General features: G+C 38.2%; 1 protein-coding gene across 8 annotated transcripts in view; it reads right to left on the reverse strand.

The window, feature by feature from the left end:
• Window positions 1-26,831, reverse strand: part of RAPGEF6 (Rap guanine nucleotide exchange factor 6) — a 218,444-nt gene continuing 191,613 nt past the window's right edge. For 3 of the 8 annotated variants that reach the window (XM_055299339.2, XM_063612392.1, XM_055299344.2), the window contains 8 exons: window positions 24,971-24,994; window positions 21,434-21,654; window positions 17,322-17,510; window positions 13,947-14,081; window positions 7,816-8,044; window positions 5,249-5,739; window positions 3,305-3,619; window positions 1-1,688 (listed from right to left, as the gene is read on the reverse strand). In XM_055299339.2, coding sequence (XP_055155314.1) covers window positions 1,663-1,688; window positions 3,305-3,619; window positions 5,249-5,739; window positions 7,816-8,044; window positions 13,947-14,081; window positions 17,322-17,510; window positions 21,434-21,654; window positions 24,971-24,994 — 1,630 coding nt within the window. In that variant the 3' untranslated portion in view covers window positions 1-1,662. Of the gene's footprint in view, window positions 1,689-1,904; window positions 3,620-5,248; window positions 5,740-7,815; window positions 8,045-10,203; window positions 10,759-13,946; window positions 14,082-17,321; window positions 17,511-21,433; window positions 21,655-24,970; window positions 24,995-26,831 lie in introns of those variants that run through there. The other 5 variants (XM_055299343.2, XM_055299342.2, XM_055299340.2 and 2 more) reach the window with 4 other exon arrangements.

The following is a 26,831-nucleotide window of genomic DNA, read 5'->3' on the forward strand; positions in this document are numbered from 1 at the left end:
ACCACAGGAATTTTTGACATGCTATTATTCCTAAAATAAAGAGACAAACATGTTGATGGGAAAGATGAACTACTACCATTTACCACTTAAAACTGATCCGTGATTTTAAAATGAAGGGGGATAGGCAGGAAGACAGACGGCGGAGACAGCTAGGGAAAGACAACACATTTCTACAAAGGAGGCCACAAACCAACTAAATCCTATGTGGACACATACGGACAGCCATTCAGAAGTAAACCCATTTTGACTCCAAGTTGATCTGGGTAGTGCATGTTAATGGCTTTGGCTTTTTTTTTTTTTTTTTTTGGTAATTACAGAAGTTTATTAAAATTCCACTTGCTTTTACATTTAAAAAATTGAAAAAATTAAACTTAATATATATAAAATATATTTAATTTGCAAAAATGTGAAAAATCTGCCTCATCCAGTAAACAGTCACTGAAATTTTAATTAAGAGTGCCATACCCATGAGGCTGGAAAAGTATGTCCTCTCAAGGGCTAAAAACTGAGAACCAAGAGACAATCATTTCCATAACTCCAGCTCCTCTTTCTCCCACAAAATGTTACTGCAAGCAGCTGAGAGCTGCAGGGTATGTCAGGTCAGACACAACCTGGTGCTATGAGATGTGGGGGTGGCATGCTGCAGAACACTGCATAAAGTCAAATTCATCTTCATTATTACATCACCCATGATAAGAATTTCTTTTAAAAAAGTATTCCATACTTGAGTTATGAGAGATTTTAGTTTTGGGTTTCTATAGACCAGAACTCTCTAGAACCCAGTCTCTGTTTGTTGGATCTATACTTTTAGTTACAATTCAATGCAGCATAACTTTCACTTAAGAAAGAATTTGTATACATGTCATTTAACATCAAAATTTCATTCTTTGGAAATTAGGGTTCCCACCCTCCTCCCCAAACTACTCCCTCCCATTTCCCAAAGGACTGACAAGAAACCCTGTGGCAGCTTCATTTGGCCTTCCACATCGTGACCAGCAGGTTCCTAACACCTCAACTGCAAAGGGCTTCCTATTTCTCTCAAACTGAGACCTACATTGCATTGGTACTACGGATCAAGTCACATCTCTGTGTAGATCAAGCATATCACCTCTGTAAAGATGACTTCTGTTTGGTCAGACCAGGGACAATTTTATGACCTCAAACATGAACATCAGCTAGCAAGAGCTCTCAAATACAAACAAAACCACAATTCAAATAATAAGTTATTTTTCAAACATACAAGAATATCCTTGATATTGGCAGACACTTTCAATTTGTCCTTCAGCCCAAGCTATAAGGCTTGGAAATAATAATGCCATTATCTTTAAAATAGCTTGTTAAAGAAAAATCTATAGCAATATACACAAGGATCACTCTGAGTTTAAATTTTTTCTGTAACTGTGGTCCCAAGGCAGTTCTGGCGTGCAGAGTGGAGACTGGTATCCAGGCATAGCATCCATTGCTCAGGAAACTATTCATCTGCAGAAATTAAATGAAAGGAAGCATAACTCAGGTCTATTTCATTGCTCGGAGTAGAGAGAATAAAACCTCTGGACTGGTTGTAGCAATGAGCTGTTTGTTAGCAATGGCCTGCAGAATCATGAGGTGGTTCTGCCCATTCCTCCAAGATTTTCAGTGGTTTTCAAATAGGTCATCCAAAGGCTAGACTGCTGAAACTTGTTCATTTTCTGAAAATAAAAAAAAATAATTAACTGGCAGATCAGCATATTAATGACATCCTAATAATCTAGTTATCTGTTTACAAAATCGTGTCAACAAAGAAATCCTCTCAAACACTGCATCGAGGCTCAGATTTTATTATAATAATACCTATGATTTCTGATCACATTGAAGGTTGACAATAAACTGGAATTTCATAGTTTTTAATCACTTTATTACTCTTGTTTAAAAGCACAAATTTTCATTTATTTTCAATAAACAATCATTTTTCAAACTATTGGCACAGGTACAAAGTCAGACAAGACTTTTGCTAACAAAAGGAACTCTATCAATAGAATCATTTCAGATAATTTGGCATCTGAAACACAGTTTCAAGTTTCCATGCATTAATATAAAATACAATTCCATTAATGTTAACTGCTTTTTCTCAAAATTATCCCATTAGATTGAGCCACTGTTTTATCAAAGATAAGAATATTCCATTTGAGCCACAGGGTACTAGGCACACAGAAATAGGCAGCTTGCCCATTTCATTTAAAAAATACACCATCGGGGCAGGGTACAATGGCTCACACCCATAACCCCAACTTTGTGGAAGACTGAGGCTGGCAGATTGCTTGAGTCCACGAGTTCAAGACCAGCCTAGGCAACATGGTAAAATGCTGTCTCAAATACAAAAAATTAGCTGGGTGTGGTGGTGTGTGCCTGTAGTCCCAGCTACTTGGGAGGTGAGGAGGGAGAATTACCTGAGACCAGGAAGTTGAGGCTGCAGTGAGCCATGATCATGCCACTGCACTCCAGCCTGAGTGACACAGCAAGACCTTGTCTCAACAAACAACCCACACCATTGGTTGGATGTGGTGGCTCACACCTGTAATCCCAACACTTTCGGAGGCTGGGGTGGGAGGACTGCTTCAGGCCAGGAGTTCAAAACCAGCCTGGTCAATATAGTGAGACCCTGTCTCTACAAAGGAAAAATTTAACAATGAGTAAGGCACGCTGGTGTGCACGTGTCGTCCCAGCTACTTGGGAGGCTGAGTTGGGAGGACTGCTTGAGCCCAGGAGTTTGAGGCTATAGTGAGTCATTATTGTGCCACTGCACTCTAAGCTTGGGCAACAGAGTGAGACCCTGTCTTGAAAAATAAAACAAAACCAAAACACTCCCCCATACTGTATTTAGGAACTTTTTTTTTTTTGAGACAGAGTTTTGCTCTTGTTGCCCAGGCTGGAGTGCAATGGTGCGATCCTGGCTCACTGCAACCTCTGCCTCCCAGGTTCAAGCAATTCTCCTGCCTCAGCCTCCCAAGTAGCTGGGATTACAGGCATGCGCCATAATGCCTGGCTGATTTTGTATTTTTTTAGTAGAGATAGGGTTTCTCCATGTTGGACAGGCTGGTCAGGAACTCCCGACTTCAGGTGATTCGCCCGCCTCAGCCTCCCAAAGTGTTGGGATTACAGGCGTGAGCCACTGCACCCTGCCGGCAGGAACTTCTTACTTTTTAACAGAGATTTAACGCATTTAAAGAAACAATTACCATAAAATTACCATAAAATACCAAAGTAAAGACCATTTAATGTGTTCAGCAATTCATTTAAGAGCCTTTAAGAGAGCTTGTCAACATACCATCTGCTTCGCTATCTGCATCAGTCACATCTGCTAGTTTAGGATGGAATGGCTGCAAATTATGCCTCTGAGGCTGAGTTACAATCTTCGATGGAACACAGGCCAGGAGGTTGCTACTGAGAGAAGCTGGTGGCAGTCTAGAGAGGCTGTTATGCATCATCTTTGACCTCTGCACTGCCACACTATAATCTGGAGGTTTTACGTGTGGGTAGGGTCCTTCCTTTAGGTCCGCTAAAGAAATCCCCAAATATCCTGGAGGAGTGGGAGGTGGCTCCCTATACCTATCGTCCTTCTTGGGTGAGGTGACACAGTACACTGGCATGAAAAATAAGCAATGAAAATGTTAATGAAAAAGAAATGAAAAAAAAAAAAAACACCCCACAAACTTATTACAATGACAAAATAGAACTTAAAAATAGACAAAATGAATAGACTTGAATGATGGCAGATTAAAAACATTTTTAAAAAGTTTAATAAACAAACCTCTTTTTAAAATACATAAACAACTACATTAAGTCCTGTAAACATTAAATAGAACAAGAGAGTTGAAGGAGATGACACTGATGACAAGCTTCCTTCTGCAATTCAGCCCCCATATCACAGAAGTACATGACAACTCCTGAAGTCACACCAGCCCTAAAGATATCAGAAACACTTAAAAGTTCACTTTAAACACCTATTCTCTGTAAAGTGGGAGAGTTTACATAGAAATGAAATTTGGGCCCTCTGTTTAAGGGCTGTTTCACCTTCTGCCTGAGACATGAACCAATGTTTTCTGGCACTTCTGGGCAGATTAGTTCTCAGCCCTACCATATAAACTTTAACTTTGCTGGTATGGAGGAACTAATTCCTTCAAGAACTTTACTTCTGGCCAGGTGCGGTGGCTCACGCCTGTAATCCCAGCACTTTGGAGGCCGAAGTGGGTGGATCACCTGAGGTCAGAAGTTTGAGACCAGCCTGGCCAACATGGTGAAGCCCCATCTCTACTAAAAATACAAAAATTAGCTGGGCGTGGTGGTGGGCACCTGTAATCCCAGCTACTTGGGAGGCTGAGAGAGGAGAATTGCTTGAACCTGGGAGGCGAAGATTGCAGTGAGCCGAGGTCATGCCACTGCACTCCAGCCTGGGCAATACAGCAAGACTCCATCTCAAAAAAAAAAAAAGAAAGTTGGAAAAAAATGAATGAGCTAAAAACCCAACCTATAATGCAATTTGACAAGTAACTATAAAATCGGCACATCTCACCTTCACATTTTAGTAGTTAAATGTGACACCATGACTGCTGCATAAATGTAAGAGTTGATTATGATATTAATTCAAAGTACAGTCATTCCATATAAGTAGAAAAGCAGTTTTATATCCATGTATTTATATAGTTTAGGAAAGAAATTTTTAAAAAGTATTTGATGGCTAAATACTAAAAAAAAGAGTTTACTAAGAAAGCTTGGAATGGAATTCACAAACAGGAGTTGGCACACTCATGATGTACACCAAGAGAGTATGCTGAAAAATGTTCTGGACTTTCTGATCACTTTTACGACCTAAAATCAATAGCAGATTCAATGTTTCTACCATGTATGCATACCAATTGTGGTCCAAACAATTTATGAGGTAATAAAGAGAATAATCCCTTTATTACTACTGCACACTAATGCGATGATATTCCTCAATAAAACCAAAAAGAAACTTAAAAACAAAAGACAAACAAACTTGTCCCTCTAAATACCTTCACATCGGACTTTTCATTTTAATGGAGTTGAATAGCTGCTCCAAAGTCTTTGAGAAACCACGACTTTTTGGGAAATAACTTGTTTGTTTGTGAGGGAAAGAAAGGTTGTTAGAGAATGAAATTTTGCAACGATAAAATCCAGGGCCAAGATATCTCAATGCCATTTTTTGACTACTTAATCTCTAACTGCCACAGACAACAAAAACACAACTTACCAATCAAGCCCTTTTCTGTACTTGAAGTGACAGTTTTATAAACTGGGTCAGTGGCATCCTTGGGGTCCAAGCCTTCAGATGACTCAGCTGGGGTGCTCTCCAATACTCTCCGTTTAACTGTCCCATAGTTTGGTTCATACAAGTCAGACAGAGAACTGGAGGAGGCCCAACTCTTTCTCTCTAGGTTTCCTTTACACTGCCCACAAGTTCTAGAGCAGCTTTTAGGACAGGAATAGGGCTCAGAGTCAGTGGGTTCAACTTCAGCAATGGGGTCATCCAAATGGGTATGTTTGTAAGAGTTCAAAAAATCCCAGCTTTTTGGGTTTGGAAGGCTTTGGAAGTTGTCATGGGAGCTGCTTGAACACGAAGTCCAACTTCCACGACCACTGTCAGCTGCTTCTATAATGATATGCTCATGAGAAATCTCTTCGTTGCTCACAGACGATGAGACAGCTAAACATTTGATTAGAGATGGCTTCAAGAGTGTCCACCTAAAATTGGAGATAACGTACAATTAGAAGGCTTGCCGGAAAAACTATCTTCTCTCTGTTTCGAGTTATTACTGCCTATAAGAAACTATAGAGCACGTACCACAAGCGTTCATGCCAAATAACATCGTGAAGAAAACAATATTATCATCATTCATCACTAAATTCCTTGTATTTAGTTAACACTCAGAAGACACAGTAAAGAAACTCAAATGCTTAGCAAAATTTCCTTAGAATTTTTCTTTTTAAATTTTAAAATGTTAGTTATTTTTTTTTTTCGAGACAGGGTGTCACTCTGTGGCCCAGACCGGAGTGCAGTGGCTATTTACAGGCACGATCATGGTGCACTGTAGCTTTTAACTCCTGGGCTCAAGTGATCCTCCCGCCTCAGCCTCCCCAGCAGCTGGGATGGACCAGAGGTATGCCTGGCAAGTATTTTTCTTGAACTGATTTTAAATGAAAATGTAAAGATGAGAGTTGAAATGAATAACATTAAGTATACATATTCATTTTTGGTCATCACAGTATTACACTACTGTGTCCATGCATACAGAATTAAGAGTTCCCAACTTGGAGAATCATGTTTTATTTTTCAACATACCTCTGAGGTTAGCCCAGTACAGTGCCAAGTAAACAGCAACTTCCCCAATTACCTATTAAATGAATTATTTATAGCAGGGGTCCCCAGACTAAAGCTCATGGGCCAAATTTAGCCAACAGCCTATTTTTGTATGGTCTGGAGCAAAGAATAGTTTTGTTTTTTAACCTTTTAAAAGGTTAAAACAAAACCAGAAGAATTTGTGACAGAGACTATATGTAGACTGCAAAGGCGAAAATATTTACTACCCAGCCCTTCATAAAAAAAGTTTGTAAACCCCTCATTTACAGTATAGAGCAGAGGGTAGCAAATTACAGCCCAGGGCCAAATCTGGTGGTCTCTTTGCTCGTTTTTGTAAATAAAGTTTCGGCTGGGCGTGGTGGCTCACGCCTGTAATCCCAGCACTTTGGGAGGCCGAGGCGGGCGGATCACGAGGTCAGGAGATCGAGACCATCCTGGCTAACACGGTGAAACCCCGTCTCTACTAAAAATACAAAAAATCAGCTGGGTGCGGTGGTGGGCACCTGTAGTCCCAGCTACTCAGGAGGCTGAGGCAGGAGAATGGCGTGAACCCAGGAGGTGGAGCTTGCAGTGAGCCGAGATCGTGCCACTGCACTCTAGCCTGGGCAACAAGAGGGACACTCTGTCTCACAGAGCGAGACTCCGCCTTAAAAAAAAAAAAAAAGGTTTTACTGGGACTGGGACTGGGACACAGTCATGCCATTTGCTTATGTGTTGTCTATGGCTGTTCTGGTGTAATAGCAGAGTAGTTGTGACAGAGGCCTTATGGCCTGTGAAGTCTAAAATGTTTACTATGTAACTTTTATAGAAAAACCATTTGCTGACCTCTGGTGTAGAGATCGTAGTTTAGAAACCTTTATAAATGTGGTAATACTTTATCTTAAATTTTTCATATTAAAGTAGACCAGATTTCACAATATTTATCAGTTAGAATAAACTTTCTCAAAGATTTCCACATTGCTTGATTCTAAATAGAAATTTAATTTTTTTTTTTAATTAACCTTTGCTAGGTGATTATTCTTACTCCCCAAATTACACTTTCAGAGGACAGACATCAAGGGCTAGTCCTACTCTCCCAACCTGTCTACAATGTGCACAGCACTTGAGGCACTTTCCAATACACAACGTTTTTGATTAACCTATAACTTAGCAGCCAGAATTTCAAAAATTATCTCCCCTGTATAAGTAGCAGATGCACTTTGAGTTCTGATTGGAAAGATACATAAGGATAAAAAGTTACTTGAATCTAGTAACACTTTAAAAATGAACACCCATACATCTTTCAACATAGTGCTTATTTACATATTCAGAATAGAGAGAATATGTGCTTGGCCCACATATTCTTTTATGGATAACTCTGCAATTACCCCATGGGAGGTCCAAGGTCAAGGTGGGGAGCACTGCTTGCAGTGGCCACTTGGCTTGGGTATTGTGTTATGAACACAGACAATGATGCTTACCCAGGGCCATGTTGACTATGATCTCCTATCCCTGAGGGGTGCTCTGTCTTTTCCAATGCCCCAGTGGATTCAGGGACTGCCAGGGCCTGAGAGGAACACCGCTCATCCTGTGGAACTGCTGACATGGAGTCAACAGAACAATTGCTCACGATGCTGGACCGTGAAGAAATCTCACTATGGCTGGAGTCAGACAAGTTGTCAGATTTAGCTGAAGGAGCAAGTGTGTAACCTGAACAAGAAAAGAGCATTGATCAAACTACAAAAAAAGGGAACATATGGTGGGGGTAGTAGGGGAAAGGATGAAAAAAAACCCACAAAAATAACAGAAGACAAAGTAGAAGCAATTTTAGTTTCCATCTATGTAGATATAATGGTGCCAATTTTCTCCACACATTCCCCTACATATCCATTCACCTACTATCCACACCACACCAATACAACTACACATTCAAGAAAAAGACAGTCAAAGTCCACTGTTACTCAGAAAACTAGTTTAAAGGTGTATCTGTCTCAGGCTCTCCCACAGCTATAATCATTTAATAAAATAAGATTACAAATATTAATAAGTACATGTCTTTAGGGTTTCTCAACTTCTTTTTAACCCAATGCTCCTTCCTTTGATTAATATGAGTATTTCATGACCTGATGTGAATCCAAAATACCATCTTGAAGTAAGGGTAGGGGTGGGAGTCCAGGACTCAAGGGAAAGAACTACATTTTTGCTTTATCAAACTATATATACTTACCCCAGATATTCTGCATATCCCACCTAAGAAGTCTTGTCTTGAGTTGAGAGTCATTGTTTTAGATTATTTTTATTTTTTAGACACAGGGTCCTGCTCTGTTGCCCAGGCTACAGTGCTGTGGCATGATCATAGCTCACTGCAGCTTCAAACTCCTGGGCTCAGGTGGTCCTCTTGCCTCAGCCCCAAGTAGCTGGGACTACGGTCTGCACCACCACACCCAGTTATTTTTAAACTTTTTGCAGAAATGAGGTCTCATTATGTTGCCGAGGCTGGTCTTCAACTCCTGGCCTCAAGCGATCCTCCTGACTCAGCCTACCAAATTGCTGGGATTACAGGTGTGAGCCACCATGTCCAGCCTGTTTCAGTTTTTTAAATTGTTTTAGGTTTAAACTTAGTGTCATACTTAGTTTCCTTTTTCTTCACCAACCTTGCAGAATATTAAACAGCTGAGTGGACACATTTTTAATAATGTGTTATAGAAAAAAACAGCATCTACATGTTCTATGTTGTTCTGTGACTTACTGCACAGCAGTCAACTAGAGAGATGTTCTTCTGTATTCTAGGGATGCACTGAGGTGAAGGACTCAAAAACAAATCTGCAACAGAATGGCTAATGTACATAATAATCTATTTTGATAATTGGAAGAAACCAAATTTTTGTTTGGAAATGAAAGAAAAAGAAAATGCCCTAGTAATCCCAACAAGGGACGGGTCTCAAAGAAGTAAAAAATATCTTCTTGCTCACAGAGGAGAGTAGGGTTTAGTAGATATGTGACCTATGGACCAATACCTAGAAATGTCACTAGGAAGAATTACAGGCTTTGGGTATGTTACTGGAATTCTCAGGGCCTCACATCTTCATGCAGAAAGAGGATGACAACGTCCTTAGTTCCAAGTCCTTCTCTGTTTATGGATCTTGGAGTTATTCGCATATAACTCAAGTCATTTAAGGAATAATTTGTTGCACAGTAATCTTATTAAGTCGTTTCGTTAACTATTTCAAAGAGAAAAAGACCCAGAAAACTTGTGACTTACATTTGGCCTATGTGGCCAGCAACAGGGTAAGCCAAGACAAGCCAGTCTTCTGACTTCTATCATACATCTCTGAACTTGGGATCACTGCTATTTGTCAATGTCCATGAGCTGATTAGTCAATTTTCAAGAGGACCAAGAAAGTGGATGTAATAAGTAAATTAAAAATAAATAAAAACCTTCTTCCTCAAAAGAAAAAGCCATTGCTCTACAGAATAGTCTTGCTTCATTGTTTAAAAAATAATTTCATTCTTATGTCTGTTTGATCAGTATTTCTCAAATATAATAATACTAAGAACCACCTGGAAAGCCAATTAAAATAAACATTCCGGATCCCATTTCTGGCAATTGAAGTTTATGAAGTCTGGGGTGGGACACAGTAATTGCATTTTTTAACGAGCTTCCCAGATGATTCTGAAATTGCTATGTTAGACTAGTCCCTTCTCCCCCAATCAAAGATACGTAAAAAGTAGAGGATAAAAAAGCCTCCTCTACATATTTCACTCACAGATCCTGCTAACGGTAGAAAATAAAGTCAACTACAGAAAACAAGAGTATAAAATTTACTAACTCAATACATTAGTAAAATAACACATGTACAAATGAGGCATTTTCAAGTGTTTATAAATAGTATTTTACTAAGTTGTCTGCCTAAGCTTTGACAAATGGTTTAAGCCATGTATACATTAATAACTGCAAACAAACTTAACACTAAAATTAAATAAGGAACTTCATCAGAGTGTCTTCCTCCTTTTAGACTTGAATCGCGTATAGAAGCAGTTTAAAGTGTTACTGTTGCCTTGGCTATTTGAATTGAAGATGGCACTCCCTTTCTCATCTTTGATGTTGCTTCCAACATCCTTCACTTTCTCACAGCTTTCTGTAGCTTGATTGTGATCTGTGTCCTCTTTTTGGCTGTTGACTAGTCTCTCCCTTGAAAGCTTTCTTTCCCTAAGTCTTCTAAACGGGGATGTCATTCTTTTTCTGGTTGTGTTCTCACAACTTGTCCTGTCTCTATTCTCCTCAGTGGCCTTCTCAGTACTGTCTGTTCTTTTGGCTGTGCTCCTGGTAATCTGAAGGATTTTCTTTTGCAAGTAAGCCCCACCTATTCCGGGGCAGCTCTGGCCACTGATCTTGCTGCTGTGATCAGATATGATACTGCCAACTGGAGGGAGAGATGCAAAAACCCTGACATGGTCAATCACAATTAGCCTTGTTTACATAGTATATCACTATTTAAAAATTCTAACATCTTGATAATATCTGAAAAATTGTAATCTAGCAACATATTTTTTAATGCATGGAAAAAATCTACTTATATATAAAACATACACACATCAGTTATTGCAAGACAGAATGCAGGAGAAGATTACCTTTATCAACACAAGCTGGTGATAAAAACAAAAACAAAAACAAAAAAACTGTTGAAAGGAAGCCAAGCTGGTAAAATCATAAGGAAAAATATGACAAAAATATCAGGTAACTAGAATTATTTCTGTAAAGTAACTATGTAGGTCTAGAATTGTAAGGTAGATTTTACTATGAAGAAGCTTAGTAAAAACCAAATAAGACATGCAAATAGTACCTACAATAGGTATATTTATAAAGCTCATTTTCTGATCCTGTTGTAGATCCAAGGTGGAGAGTGCTTTTCTTAAACACTAGGGTAGATAATGTTTAAGGTCTCTCGACTTCTTTTTTAAAGTTCTTGTTTAAACTATCCTCATGCAAAACATGAAGACAGGTTTATTTTCTTAATCATAAGAAAACAAAGAACAGATCTCAAAGTTTAATAAGAACCAGGAACAGATCCTAATAATTTACTCTGAGCATAATGACAGTTTTGTTTAATCATAGATTACTGGCAAAAACCTGTCTACAAAAATAGAAGGATCATACTTGGTTGGGGTTTTGATAGCACACACGCAAGAACAAGCTGAAACAGTTTTGCAGAGAAGAATTTCTTCAGGCTTCTAAGAGTTCTAAACACTACTACAAGAAGCTCACAAATCTATAAACATGGTGTTCACTTGTTGGCTACAGAATGAAAGACAAGGGAGAAAATACTTCTCTATTTGAGTGTTGAGTGTAGATTTTGTTGGGAATAAGAGCAATGGAGGAATTCCTGTTCCTAATACCTCTTTCCAGAAGTCACATTCAGGCATAAAATACCAAATCAGATTCCACTAGTTAGAATTACCTATAATGGGATGGACCTCTGAGCAGCCTCTAACAGGGGTAAGGAGTGTAAAGGTGCTCCTGAACGAGCATTAGGAGCATATGGATACTGTTCATTTGGAACATCTGTCTGACTGGAGGCACTGCGGCTTATCCTACACCGCAAGATCTGGTAAGGGGCACGTTGGATAGGACCATACAGACAAGGAAAGTGATGACAGGTCTGTGCCACACAAAATTATATATGAGCTACAACAGGATCAAAATCTGTGTTTTATAAATACACCTACTATATATACTGTTATATACTGTTTTTATCTCCTGTTTCATTTTTATTAAGATTTCTTTAGTAAAATCTGAATGAAAAAAATCTAACCAGTCTCAGCTATGTGAGGATGAAAAAAGCAAGTGAGTAATGGAGCTACCGTGTCCTGAGGTGGCAGCAGAGAAAGAAAAGAGACATTCCAATTCACTAAACACTTAACCACACATCAGGCTTTATAAATATTATTTCATTTAAACCATATAAGAGGCTCTTAAAATAGATAGTCTTTTTCTTTTTCTTTTTTTTTTTTGAGATGGAGTTTTGCTCTTGTCGCCCAGGTTGGGCAACAATTCTGCATCCAATTCTCTCTTCATTTCCATAGCCACCAAACTAGTTGGGGTGTAATGGCATGATCTTGGCTCACTGCAACCTTCACCTCCTGGGTTCAAGTGATTCTCCTGCCTCAGCCTCCTGAGTAGCTGGGACTACAGGCATGTGCCACTACACCTGGCTAATTTTTTTGTATTTTTAATAGAGATGGGTTTCACTATCTTGGCCAGGCTAGTGTTGAACTCCTGACCTCAGGCGATTCGCCTGCTTTGGCCTAGATGGTCTTTTTCCCATCTTACAGACAGGAAACCTGACCAGTGGAGGACAGAATCACGGTTCAAACTCAGGTCTGACATCACTGTACATAACTGCTACATAGGTGGCAAAAGAAAGAAAGAGCTCTGCAGAGTGAGATGAAACTTAGAGCCTGGAAGCTGAAGCAAGCTCTGGAAGCTTCTCTCTCCTGTTAGAATTATTATAATAAGCTTGTCTTCCCTCTGACCATGTACCATCCTCTGGTGTGATTATTTAAATATGTAATTCTTTTACATCTGTGAAGAAGATGCCAGGACTAAATCCCCTTTCTTTCCAGGGTACACACAGAGTGTGAAGGGTCAATGTAAGAAATACACACCATATTTAGAATGCTACATGTGCAGCTAACATGAAATGGCATCTGCTGCACACTGCCCAGGCTAGCCGAGAAAAGAAATGCTCCAGTCTGAATTATGAAAACATGTAAATGAACAAGAAGAATTTCAGTTTTTTACCTCATGAGATTCTGTATAAGTAAAAAATCCACAAGAGTACAGGTTATTTTAAATCCTAATTTAAAAAAAGGTAATATTCTATTACTAAAAAAAGGGAAAGCATATTTGTTTTCCTAATTTTTGTTTTCCTAAATCTTATAGTTGGTTAAAAACAGTTTCTTTCTTTTTTCTGAGACAGGGTTTTGCTCTGTTGCCCAGGCTGAAGTACAGTGGCACGATCACGGCTCACTGCAACCTCTGCCTCCCAGGCTCAAGCGATCCTCTCACCTCAGTCTCCCGGGTAGCTGGGACTACATGCACACCACCATGCCTAAGTTTTAAATTGTTTGTAGAGATGGGGTCTCATCATGTTGCCCTGGCTGGTCTCCAACTCCTGGGCTCAAGTGATCCACCCGCCTCAGCTTCCCAAAATGCTGGTATTATCAGCATGAGCCACTGTGCCTGGCGTAAAAACAATCTCTTATAGAAACTTTTCTTTGCAAACACTTCATAGAAATGTCCAAATATAGGAAACTACAATGACAACACCAAGAATTTGCACCAAAACTATGGCTTCTGCCTTTATTCTTATCCATGCTTGCTGTCTGTTAAGTTTAGGACCACACTTTGAATACTGGAGTCCTAGTTACATGACACATAATACCTAAAACGCATTTGAATAATGCAATACAAAACATCAAAGTTCAAAAAGCATTAGGAGTTATGCTTTTCTTAATGATTTATAATTATTGCTATAGACTGAAAAGCAAAACATGTGCTATAAAGTATTGTTTAGTTTAACAAGAACTAGTTTGAAATGTTTTGTCTTACCTTTGTGAGGGGAACCTTGAGGAGATGCAGGAGGACTAGAATGCAAAGATGATGCCACAGAAATAGTGTCTTCTGTATGCTTCTTACCACTTATTTCTTCAGTTGTTCCTAAAACTTTCTGAGGTAAACTTGTATCTAGAAATAAAACCAAAGATGCAAATAAGCATCATTTCACAATTAAAATGTCTATAGTTGCCTAAAACACTACGTAACTAAAACTATGATGCACAATGGCTAGTGTAGTCAATTGAAATGTGTAAATGACAAACAGGGACTAAATGACTGGGTAATGGCATACAGAGATTCTCACCTCTAGGTTATTCATTCAAATTCAGCTGGTCAGCATGGACCAGACTATATTAGTTTGTCTGTGCTTTGTGGTATAAGGGAAATCAATTTAACAGTCTGAGTGCTGTGCCCCACCTCCCACAATTGACACAGTGATTTGAAATCTTCAGAAAGAAGGCATGGATTCAAACTCTTCCCTCCCCTCTAGAGGTGGCCTCTCCAAGTTGGGGCGAGGCATGTGGCAGGGGCAGTGTGGGGATGTTGGCACTGTCACTACCTGTGGTGCATCTGTGCTGTGGGCATACGGAAGAGGCTGCAGGGCTGCCAGTCCAGCCCTTTTCAAGAGCACTAAATTCACACTACAGGAGAGAAGTAAACAACAGAAAGAATCATGAATGTATAGAAAAATAGTATGCAGCGCAGTGGAAAGATTCCTTAAAGTTCTATTATTACCCTTGTCCAACGTCTGGTCTGTTTAGCGTACCTCAAACTTAGCAATGGTTTCAATATATTGACGTTTTTACATTCATCTTCTCTAAGAAATGTCAAAGAGCTATAGACACTGTTCTTAAAACATAAAGTAAGTGGCCGGGTATGGTGCCTCACACCTGTAATCCCAGCAATTTGGGAGGCCGAGGCGGGTGGATCACGAGGTCAGGAGTTTGAGACCAGCCTGACTAACATGGTGAAACCCCATCTCTACTAAAAATACAAAAATTAGCCACCAGGTGTGGTGGCATGTGCCTGTAATCCCAGCTGCTCAGGAGGCTGAGACAGGAGAATCGCTTGAAACCGGGAGGCAAAGGCTGCAGTGAGCTGAGATTGTGCCACTGCACTCCAGCCTGGGTGACAGAGTGAGATTCTGACTCAAAAAAAAAAAAAAAAAACAACCCCCAAAAAACCAAAACATAAAGTAAGCAAACTTTGATGAGGATTTTGACACAGTAACAAGCAGCCACTGGACAATGAAAAAATTTAGATCATAGTATACTCACACTACCCTTCATTAAATGTAATATAAACATATTTATCATATAAACAGCCATATTACAATAAGAAATGAAGAAACCTATATGGGGCCAGGCGCGGTGGCTCACGCCTGTAATCCCAGCACTTTGGGAGGCTGAGGTGGGTGGATCACCTGAAGTCAGGAGTTCGAGACCAGCCTGGCCAGCATGGTGAAACCCACCTCTACTAAAAACAGGCATGCACCTGTAATCCCAGCTACTCAGGAGGCTGAGGCATAAGAATTGCTCGAACCTGGGAAACGGAGGTTTCAGTGAGCCAAGATTGCGCCACTGCACTCCAGCCTGGGTGACAGAGGGAGACTGTCTCAAAAAAAGGAAAGAGAGAGACAGAGACAGAGAGAGAGAGAAAGAGAGAGAGAGAGAGAGACAGAGATAGAAAGAAAGAAAGAAAGAAAGAAAGAAAGAAAGAAAGAAAGAAAGAAAGAAAGAAAGAAAGGAGAAAGAGAGAAAGCAAGCAAGCAAGCAAGCAAGCAAGCAAGCAAGCAAGCTACATGGTACAAGTAATGCTTCCTCTCAAGTGGTGATATTCAAGTAAAAAAACCAGAGCTAACTTTGTCCCTCTCTCACTCCTACAACAAATTTATCAACCTCACCAATTCTGCACCCAATTGTCTCTTCATTTCCATAGCCACCAAACTAGTCCAGGCCCTGGGCAACTTCCGGTTAACTGTTAGACGGGCTTTCCATCTGAGCTCTCTATCTCTAGTCCTGCTGTGATCCTTACTACAGTCCTTCTCAAACATAACTTGAACCGAAACCTTCCCTTGTTCAAATCTCTTCAATGGCTTCTCACTGTTAACTTTTTCCTTTGGCATGGCACATTGTAATTTCAGCATACCTATCTTCATTCTCTGCATCTTGGAAGCTGTTTAGTACAGTGGCTAAAGGCAAAGATTTAAAGCCAGTCAGCCTTCCTTTAGCCTCTATGCTTCCTTTGTAGAATGAGGGTAAAATACCACTTACCTTGTGGTATTACTATGAAGACTGATATATAAAATTAGTAAAGCACAATCTGAACCATGCCTGGCACTCAGTAAGTGCTCTCCAAGTGTTAGCTTTAATTATTATTGTCTGTCAACACTGCACGCAATTTCCACTCAGCGTCAGCAAAGTGCTTGTAGTTTCTTGCACATACCAAGCTGTTCCCTCAGCCTGAAGCAACTTCTCTGGAACTTTTGCCTAATTATCTTCTTCGTCACCAACCTTGTAGGCTGCTTAGATGTTATTTCCAAAAAGCCTTCTTCTGAAGCCCTATCTTACCTCTGTCTAAGTTAAAAACTCTTGTTTTGTTGTTTTGTATGTTCTCCATATACCCCTGGCATAACAAGAAGACATATTATATTGAAGTTATCTGTGTGTCTACATCACCAGACTGAAAATCTGGTCAAGGAAGGGGAATTTCTTATTCAACTTTGTATCTCAAACAATAACAAATTAAATGAACAAAGTTCTACTAAACATATGCTACATATAATGTACAGCCTAAGTAATCATGCTAGGAACCAAATCTAATCTAGGTTCTCATCTAAAAGGCTAAAATAGTGATACTGTTAAAACAACAAATAAAAGTAATATGAGTAATGACTACATGGCCTAACAGAAGAAAAAAAGTGTGGTCTATATTTTATAGAAGTTATATTCTCTTGTTTCCCAACTAGGTTTTCAGAAGGGGTCATTAAAGACAAAAAACAACGTATAGTCATTTTTGGAATAAGCAACTTCATTTCCACAGTTTTTGTAGGTTGTGTCTGTATTAGATATTTCATTAAATACACCTTTGAATGCAGTAAGCCCTTGGTACCCAAAATGTATTGCTGTAAATTTTCTATTGATTGACAGATTTCAGTATTATAGGAAATCCAAAGTTGGCATTTAAAACATGTATGCTGTCAGCAAACATCTATAGGCAAAATGAAATCAACACTTTTTCATTCATGAAGTGATGATTATATTACACAACCTACAACAGCTTAACTCCTGAACATCTGTAATTATTTTTCACTCTAATTCCCCTGGAAATTTCAGTTAAATGGATGTAATATTAACAGTGAATACTCACTCAATGCAGGGTCTTTTGTTTGTCCCTTCTTCCTGATAGGGTGCAAATTAACAGCTGGCACCTGAAGCACCTGGCTTACTCTGTGGGGTTGATGCAAGTGGGCTTTAGTTGTTTGGCCAGCTGACCTCATAGGCACTGGAGACATTTCAGATGATTTGGCTGATCTTTTCTCACTTAAATTCTTGGTCACTAATAGGAGAGAGTAAGAAATAAGTAACTGCACGTTTTTAGGCAAGGTTATCACCACTGGCAATAATAAATGGTTACTTTAAAATCATCTATTTTTAGCACGAAAGATAAAATAGATTAATTTTTCTTAGCAGGAATTTCAGTTAAGTACTATAAAATGTTATCTCTATTGCTTGGTGAGTCAGATAAAAAATGTTATGTCTAAAACTGTTGTAGAATAAGTTGTTAATTTTATCTCCTAAATAACTCCTTTTTTTTTTTTTTTTTTTTTAAAATTTTTTGAGACGAAGTCTCGCTCTGTCGCCCGGGCTGAAGTGCAATGGCACAATCTTGGCTTACTGCAACCTCCACCTCCCAGGTTCAATGCAGTCTCCTGCATCAGCCTCCTGAGTAGCTGGGATTACAGGCACCTGCCACAAAACCTGGCCTTTTTTTTTTTTTTTAAGACAGAGCTTTGCTTTTGTTGCCCGGGCTGGAGTGCAATGGTGCAATCTTGGCTCCCAGGACTGCAACCTCTGCCTCCTGGGTTCAAAGGTTCAAGTGATTCTCCTGCCTCAGCCTCCCGAGTAGCTGGGATTACAGGCATGCACCACCATACCCAGCTAATTCCGGATTTTTAGTAGAGACAGGGGTTTCTTCATGTTGGTCAGGCTGGTCTCAAACTCCCGACCTCAGATGATCCACCCGCCTCGGCCTCCCAAAGTGCTGGGATTACAGGCGTGAGCCACTGCACCTGGCCTATTTTTGTATTTTTAGTAGAGACAGGGTTTCACCACGTTGCCCAGGCTGGTCTCGAACTCCTGACCTCAGGTAATCCACATGCCCCAGCTACCCAAACTGTTGTGATTACAGGCGTGAGCTACCTCACCCAGCCCTAAATAATTCTTGAATCCATGTTAATTAGCTCCATCATCACTCTGCTGAGGGTCAAGTTAACATTCTCTCATCTTTACTACTGAAATAACTTTTCTCACTGTATCAATTCTAGCATGCCTTCGAGGCATTCTTCATAGAATAGAAGAGTGACTCTTCCAAAATGAGTATCTGATCATATCATTTCCCTTCTCCTTCTGCACAAACCTTAACTTGACCCTGCTTTTAGAAAGAAGACCCAAATCCTTAAAACAAGGCCTGTATGACTCTGTATGATTTAGCATCAGCCTGCCCCCTTGACTTGACTCGCTTCCCTTTCCTCTCACCAGTCCTATACTCTCATTAGGCTTTATCCTCTCTGTTCCTTTCATTAGGCTTTAACGTACTTGAGAGTAAGGACTATGCATTTTGTTCGTTACTACATCCTTATGTGCCAGTAACTGACTAAAAACAGATGCTTAATAGGTATTTGTTGAATAAATAAGTGAAATTATCTCAACAACTATAACACAAGAAAACCAGAGACAGTGTTTTTATAAATCCATAGGTTTTCTGAAAATGAATGTGAGAATAAAAAACTGAGAACCCTTACTTACAAAAGCTGCCTCCTTCATATAAAACCAATACTATAGTCCAAGGGGAAGACATTCCATCAGGGAGTACTTTTAATCCTTAGGTTATCCAGGGCGGTTTCAATGCAGGTGCAGCCTCAATACTTCATGAAGTATTTGTTTTAAACATCAAGATAAAAGCAAAAATAGATGTCTAAACTGTCTCAACACAGCTATAATAGCTATTATGCTTTTATTAAGACAGACTAGACAATATTTGGGGTGACAAGAATCAGAATATCTTAGAAAGTCCAAATACAGGGACCCCAGGAGAAAACTGCAGTGGCTCACCAACTAATTGAATCCAAGAGGTTATCATCTTTGGTTAGAGCCATGAAATACTTTCATCCTTCTCTCATTGATTGGTCAATGCTAATCAATGACATCTTATTTTAATAATTGCTACAGTACAAAGAAAAAAACATGAGACTACTTTAAAAATAAAAGAGTTTACAGATGAATGACAAAAACCACATATATTCTAATTAATTGGGAAGAATCAAATTCTACAATGCTCAGAAATCAACTATTGTTTGGGCTTGGGATAGTGACTATTTAAACATTTAAAAATCAATTATGCATTATAAAGATGCTCAAACCAAATTAAAGGAACATGCATTTAACTAAATGTTTGAATCCAGTTTAAGAAAGAAAGGCCTAAAGATTTTCTCATTTCAAATAGATATTAAATATGTAGCATGGGACATCATTTAGTGTTAGGAGAAAAGACAGACACAAGTCTGGGGTGGGTGTAAGAAGAGGAAGGCATGAAGGTGTATATAAACTGTGCTTCATAACCATAAGATGATTAAGTCTATATCAAATTACCTGGGAAAAAATAACTTTGATGATGACTCAAAGCAGGGCCAGAAGGCTTTAATAAATATGTACATGGCTTTGAACTTTAAAGCATGAATAAATGTTAAAGGTTCCATATACTCTTTCAGCTTTTACCTTTAACATGTACCATTTAACATGTGGCAACCAGAATGTAGAAAGCTCTCAACAACTGTTAGCTTTTAAAAATGTCTTTTTCCAAATTTAATAACTTTGATGTACAAAGAATCACAGAAATAAAATGTACTCCCAACCCTTGCCCAAGTTTTACATTTGAGAAAACAGGGACTAAAGATGAAGAAAACCTTACTCAAATGTAATAAATGAAACTCAAATTCTGCCTCTATCCTTTTGTAGGTATTCTTTCCATCATACTCCAAATCTTATATGCAGAAGCATTCAAGATACTCTGTTTTGATTATAGCACTTATTAAAAAGCTCCTTATCCTTATTTAAAAATTGTCAAAACTGAATATTTAAAAATCAGTATTTGGTTCTATTTCCACTTCCTGTTTTCTATTCTTTCTTTTGACATACTTTAAAAAATTACTATGCAAATACCATATCATTTATCAATCTTAGGGTCAATCCATGATGACTAGGTACCCCTTGTCAACTAGGAACTTCGAAATAAAATTCTATTGCAATTTTTATGGGCAAATTTAACTCTGTGTGTGTGTGTGTGTGTACGCACGCGTGTGTGTGTGTTTATTTTTTAGAGACCGAGTCTCACTTTGTTGCCCAGGGTGGAGAGCACTGGCACAGTCCTAGCTCACTGTAGCCTCAAACTCTTGGGCTCAAGGGACCTGCCTGCCTCAGCCTCCCAAGTTGCTAGCACTACCACTTGGATAATTTTAATTTTTTTTTTTGTAGAGATGGGGTCTCCTTGAGTTGCCAAGGCTGGCCTCAAGTGATCCTCCTGCCTAGGTTTCTAGGTGTGACTCACCACGCCTGGCCTTAACCTATAACTTAAGATGTACAATTATTTTGTTATAACAGTATATATTTCATTATCTTTGATTTCTGCTCTTAGAACTCATAATTTCCTTGATCCAAAGATATATGCATTCTCTTGCTTGTATTTAATTAAAAAAAATCCATATTGAGAACATGATCTTTTTCATTATATTTTCTAGAGATTACTAATATCAGAATGTGTCTGTTTTTTTTTTGTTTTACCTTACTACTGGCACCTGTAAGGTACCTATTATCACTGGTGTTTTAATCAAATGTCTTGTATTTTCTAGTTGGTAAATATTATCCATGAAATAAAAAGAGGTAAAAATTCCACTTACGTTTACTCTTTAGAGATGAATGTAAAAATGTTCTCAAACAGAAAGGCTCCCCTATAATGATCCAGTTTTTAAAAGAATTAAAAAGCTTTTTAAATATCTACTTATTCCTCTATTTTTTGGATAGCGTAGCCGTCAGGAATGGATGGGATTCAGTATGTGATTAATTGGATCACATGATGCTTAAGGTAGGCTAGCAATCTTTTGTGAGTTAAAGTTAATTTTCTTGGGACTTAAGTATAATTCTAGAGAAATAAGTTTTTATTTTGTGGTGCTCTTTAGTATCACATAAATGAAAACTTGTACTCACAGGTACCATATGCAGGCTCCCACTGTAATGACATCATCTGGAACTTCTCCTCATCTGTCTCTACATCCAGACTGGAAAGATACTGCTTCACCTTCCTTGCCATTTGGGCATCCTCATATAGCTTCTTGGCATTAAGCAGAGAGCTGCGGCGTGCCCTTTTTTTGTGAGCACCTCCCTGAACATCCAGCATGTTTGAATTTGTGCTTCCTTGACTCAGTGACCTATAAGAAGATGAAAATCAGAATAAGGGGCTGTAGAGATGAGAAATAAGCATAGCAGAATGAAGATTAAAAGATTTTGTTCTGTTAATGCTATTGCATGCTGATGTAAATGAGTTAAAAGATGAAGAGCATTAATGTAAAGTAATTTGGCACATATGGTGATGTTCTGAATTAAGAACAGGATTTGGCAAAGTACAGAATTCAAAAGAATAGGATAACAATGCCCCTCTGAGTGGCATATTCCATCAGGCCTGTGTTTGTGCCTATGCAACCCATGGCACAACAGTAACAAGAAAAAGCATTCCTCTGGTCCTGGAGGCCACCCACGCTTTGAAGATATGGCAAGAGTCTGGACCACGACAAGTCCATCCTCAGCCGAATCTCTGAACCGGGGTTCTTTACCAATGAGGCTTCTAAAGTAGTTCTGCTTGTTGTTCTGCTTTGGACATGCTATTGCCACTACCATTATAGCAGGCCCACTCTGAGCATGTTAAACCAATTTTACCAGTAACCATTATTTTGGCCAAAACCCAAACAGAACTACCAATAACATATCAGCTGAAAATTTACAGCATTTATACGCAATTCAATATCGTCAGAAATCAGAAAGCAGTAAAAACTCAATGCTTCCACTCACATATGGAACGGTTAGGCAATATTTGGGTTCTAGAACTGAGGATCTGGGACATCACTTTTGTAATGCCTGTGAATATGACAGAATTGCAAGCTGGGTGGAAATAACCAAAATTCAAACAAGCTACAGCTTCACCCCAACTCTACTCTTTTTGGCAAACATCCTACAACAACTGCACATCTAGAACCAATGGAAAACAGTAACTGCAATGATGTTTGTCCTTTCTAACAAGGCTAACAAATACAAAATTCTTCTATAATTTTTATTTAGATGTTATTTTATTTTGCCATTTCAAAATAATAAGGTTATCTATGGATTTTCTAAATTAAGCTCCATTTTTATATAAAAATATTCTAAATACAAAGACCACAGTGCTCATATATGTACTTTGCAATAGACACTAAAATCCTAATGCTTTCATTGTAAATTAAGTGAAACATAGTTGAAAAAGCGTTATGGCATTTTTTTCTTTCACATTTTAAGATCTTTCAAATAGGGGTATATCTTACACTCAATGGCAACTTTCAATTGCTATTGGCCAGGCAGAAACTATGACAAGACATTATTTACCTCTGCAGAAACCTCAAAACTTGCAGAATGGCTTCAAAGAAAATCCAATGCCATTAGTGAATTAGCCTTTTAACCTCCAGGGACCAAATCATTATAAAGAAGTAGTAAATCGGACAAGTTCAAGAACATTCCCAAAGCAAGTGACAAGAGAAAACTAACTCTAATTATTTCCAAACCTAGCCTGAGAGCCCAGCACCAGCAGCTTTTGGTTCTTTAGTGGTTTTTCAAAGAAATGGTACATTACCAACACACTGGATGGCACAGAGGGCAATACTGTATGGGGGAGGAGGGTTCTGGAAAACAAAATCCAGAAGCTAATGACTCTAAAAGAAAACATTTCAGAAGATTCATATTTTGAATATAAAGAAATTTTAGGAAAACCTAAACCAATTTACTTTGCTTATATTTTCCTTTTTATGTGAATAAAAATATTGATTTTTAAAAATTCAGTTTTGACACTGTAATAAAAATCCATAGCCAAGTCCATAAGAACTCCTTCAATAAGCATAAAGTAGAAATTCTCAGTGGTAACAGAACACTGCAGTGATTTTCCTTAGTAGTAGATAAAATAACAATATGCCCAACAATTGACGATGTCTTGCATTCAAAGAAATGCAGTAAAATCAAGTTGCAGCTATTTAGGAGCAAATTTTAACACAAATATTTAATGACTTCATCTTACTTAATATAAAAAAAAGTAGGTGTTGACAAATCTAGGAGACACAAAATTCTAACAAATAAAAACATTGTGATAAATGTCAATAAAATGTTTTCTAAACTACTTTGAAAACAGAAAATGCTGATATAAAATAAATATACCTAATGTTTGCAAGCATCATATAGTGCAACCCTAAAGCTGAATGAACAGTGAAACATGTTAAAATAAGTCATTCAAACACACCCAACACCCACTAAAAGATATTGTCCAAGTATTCTTCTTTACAATAGTAATGCCAGGTATCAATTTCTATTTTCAGTGAGAAGAGCCAAAAGAGACCCAGAAATAAATGTGTGATCCAGAAGAAAACACATGGGAAACACATAGAGAAGGGAGAAAGAAAACAGAAGGAAAGTCAAGTTTACCAAGCATTAACAGAAAACAAGACCACAAATGAGACAAGACTCAAATAAAGAAGGTGGCTCACAAAAAAATTCTTCTTACATGTAATAAAAGCTTCTAACTTCATGGTTCACTACAAGTCTTAAAATAACAAAATTCTTCTTATGCAATCCCTTCATCCACAAAAGTCATCTCTTTCTTCATCTAAAAATGAAAGGACTAGATAGATGATTTATAAGATCTTTAACATTCTATGATTCTAAATAGACATTTAGCTATGTAGAAGTAGAGACCTAACTCTATAACAAATAGTGGCAGTTGCTGATTCTATCACAACTTTAAAGATAAGGGAGTCTTCAATTAAAGCTGGTAAAAATTTCAAATAAAATTCAATCAACGCTACAAGTAAGTGGCATTAGTGGGTCTGAGGAAATAAAATCATCTTCTAGTTCAATTTTATAGTACGGCTTGGATAAGGGCTGCCTCTTTTTAGAAAACTGATGGAAAATGCAACCTTCATAAACAGATCTTTCATTTTTATATGATATATTTACTTTTATAAAATGTGGCATTTGAATAAAAGAAAGTGGTGTGAACTCTAGAATTAGACTACCTAGGTTTGGATCTACCATTAATGAACTCTAAAACTTCAGGCAACTCAACCTTTCCCATCCGTACCATGGAAAGAACAGTATCTCCTTTATAGGGTAGTAGTAGAATTAAGTATGATAATTTGTTTAGAGTGCTTAGAACAATGTATGGCACATAGCAAGCACACAACAAATATTCGCTATCATTATCATCATCTAACTGACCTAGCTAAATTAAAATCTAAAAAGGACTTATAGGGCATCAATAGTGGAAAAATAAAGGAAAAATAGCCAGTTCTATCACTAATTTCACCTTGTTAGCAGAAGGCATTTGTCAGGAATGTAGGCTGACAGGGTTAATAGAATTCATGCTATTTTATGTGCGTGCATTAATGAAAAGGATGCAATATATGTTAAGAGTCGCACAACCTTCATTCCAGTTGTGTTCATCTCTACACTTACCCCAGACTCCGCCACCTCTTCTTCCTGTAAGCAAGAGCCACAAACATTGAAGCATGTGTTTGAATAGGAAAGCACAGAAAAAAGACAACAGCTGAGAGTCAGAGAAACTATGCAGACAGAAAACAGAAAAATTTTATCAGGAAAAAATTACAGCTTAACAGTAAAATGACTTTAATGGAAGGCAGGAGGGTAAGATGAGTATATACTGAAGGTCAAAAAAGCTCCAAAATACTTTATAAAAATATGCTTTAGACCAATTATAAATACCTAATTCATCAGGAAGCTTATATAAATAAGAAGCTTAAGGAAAAACATTTACTTACTAAAATATAAATTTTGAATTCAAAGTTTTTAAGGGAAAAGACCTTAAAGGAATAGAATTTCTGAACATCTTGCTGGCAAGATTTTTGGGCCACTCATTCAAATAACAGAATGAAATTACAAGGAACATGAAAACATAAAATTTCATTTTTAAGTGCAGAAATTTCTCTGACAAGATGTCTTGTAAGAAATGTTGACCAGCAAATCCAACTTAAAATGTATGTAAAAACATATCATTAAAATCTTCATAATACTATATATCTTTACATTGCTGTTTGATTGACTAAAGATTCTATTTCTTAAGTCTGCAAATTGATTACTGTTAAAAGGGGTTACTTTGTCCAAACTAGATACTCATACACCACCAAAATGGATATTGTTTGCTTAAGGAAAGGTATTACATTTTAGCACTGGCTGACAAAACTGATTCAGGAAAAATTCAGTCCAATCTTTAATACAGATGTTTCTTATTTTCCCCCAATACCTTATTCTATTCAATCCAGGCCATTCCCAAGAAAACAGCCATGTTTATTAATTTCCTCATCAGTTTTTCTCCTTTGCTCATTACTGAAGTATGGCTAGTACTTAGTATATTATAAACTGGTCTGGCAGGGTCACAAATTCATCATGTCTTCAGGAACCAGGATGTTAATACGTACAAGTAAACAGAGGTCCATATAAGCCAATAGGGAGTGTTAGGGTCATTGTACAAGGACATACAACAAAAAAACCAAACAAACCCTTCTTTGCTTTGGTACCTAGTTCTTACTATTTTCTGCTTCCAGACTGTTAAGCAATGATATCAATCATTACATGTAGCGATTCTCAAGGTGTTCAGAATTGGGATGTGTAGAAGAGAGGAGATCTGGCACACTCCCCCTTCCTTTCATGCTTTGTGGATCTCTAAACCAGAGAAACCATCAGATCAACTGCTTGCAAAAACAAAGACACCTAGGCCGGGTGCAGGGGCTCACGCCTGTAATCCCAGCACTTTGGCAGGCTGAGGCAGGTGAATTGCTTGAGTCCAGGAGTTCAAGACCAGCCTAGGCAACAAGGTAAAACCCTGTCTCTACTGGAAAAAAAAAAAAAAATTAGCTGGACATGGTGGCACACACCTGTAGCCCCAGTTACTTGGGAGGCTGAGGTGGGAGGATCACCTGAACTCGGAAGGTTGAGGCTGCAGTGAGCTGAGACACCATCACTGCACTTCAGCCTGGGCAACCAGAGTGACAGACCCTGTCTCAAAAACAAAGACCCCTAAACAACAATGTAAAGAAAACAAGTAACAAAAAAACCCAGTGTATTACTGGTTCTATCGGGTTACGAAAATTCCAACTCTGGCTTTTAAAGTATTGTGTTGGTGTAAAAGTAATGGCAAAAATCACAATTTCTTTTGCACCAACCGAATACCAAGTATTTTTGTTTCCTTAGCACAGTATATTTTTTTAAGCCATAGAAATTGTGTCAGCCCCTGTACATGATTTCATTTTTAATGTCCCTGTGAACTGAAGCTATACACATAGGCCCAAAAGGAAATCAG

This window comes from Symphalangus syndactylus, chromosome 11, assembly GCF_028878055.3.
Source record: "Symphalangus syndactylus isolate Jambi chromosome 11, NHGRI_mSymSyn1-v2.1_pri, whole genome shotgun sequence".
Taxonomy (NCBI): domain Eukaryota; kingdom Metazoa; phylum Chordata; class Mammalia; order Primates; family Hylobatidae; genus Symphalangus; species Symphalangus syndactylus.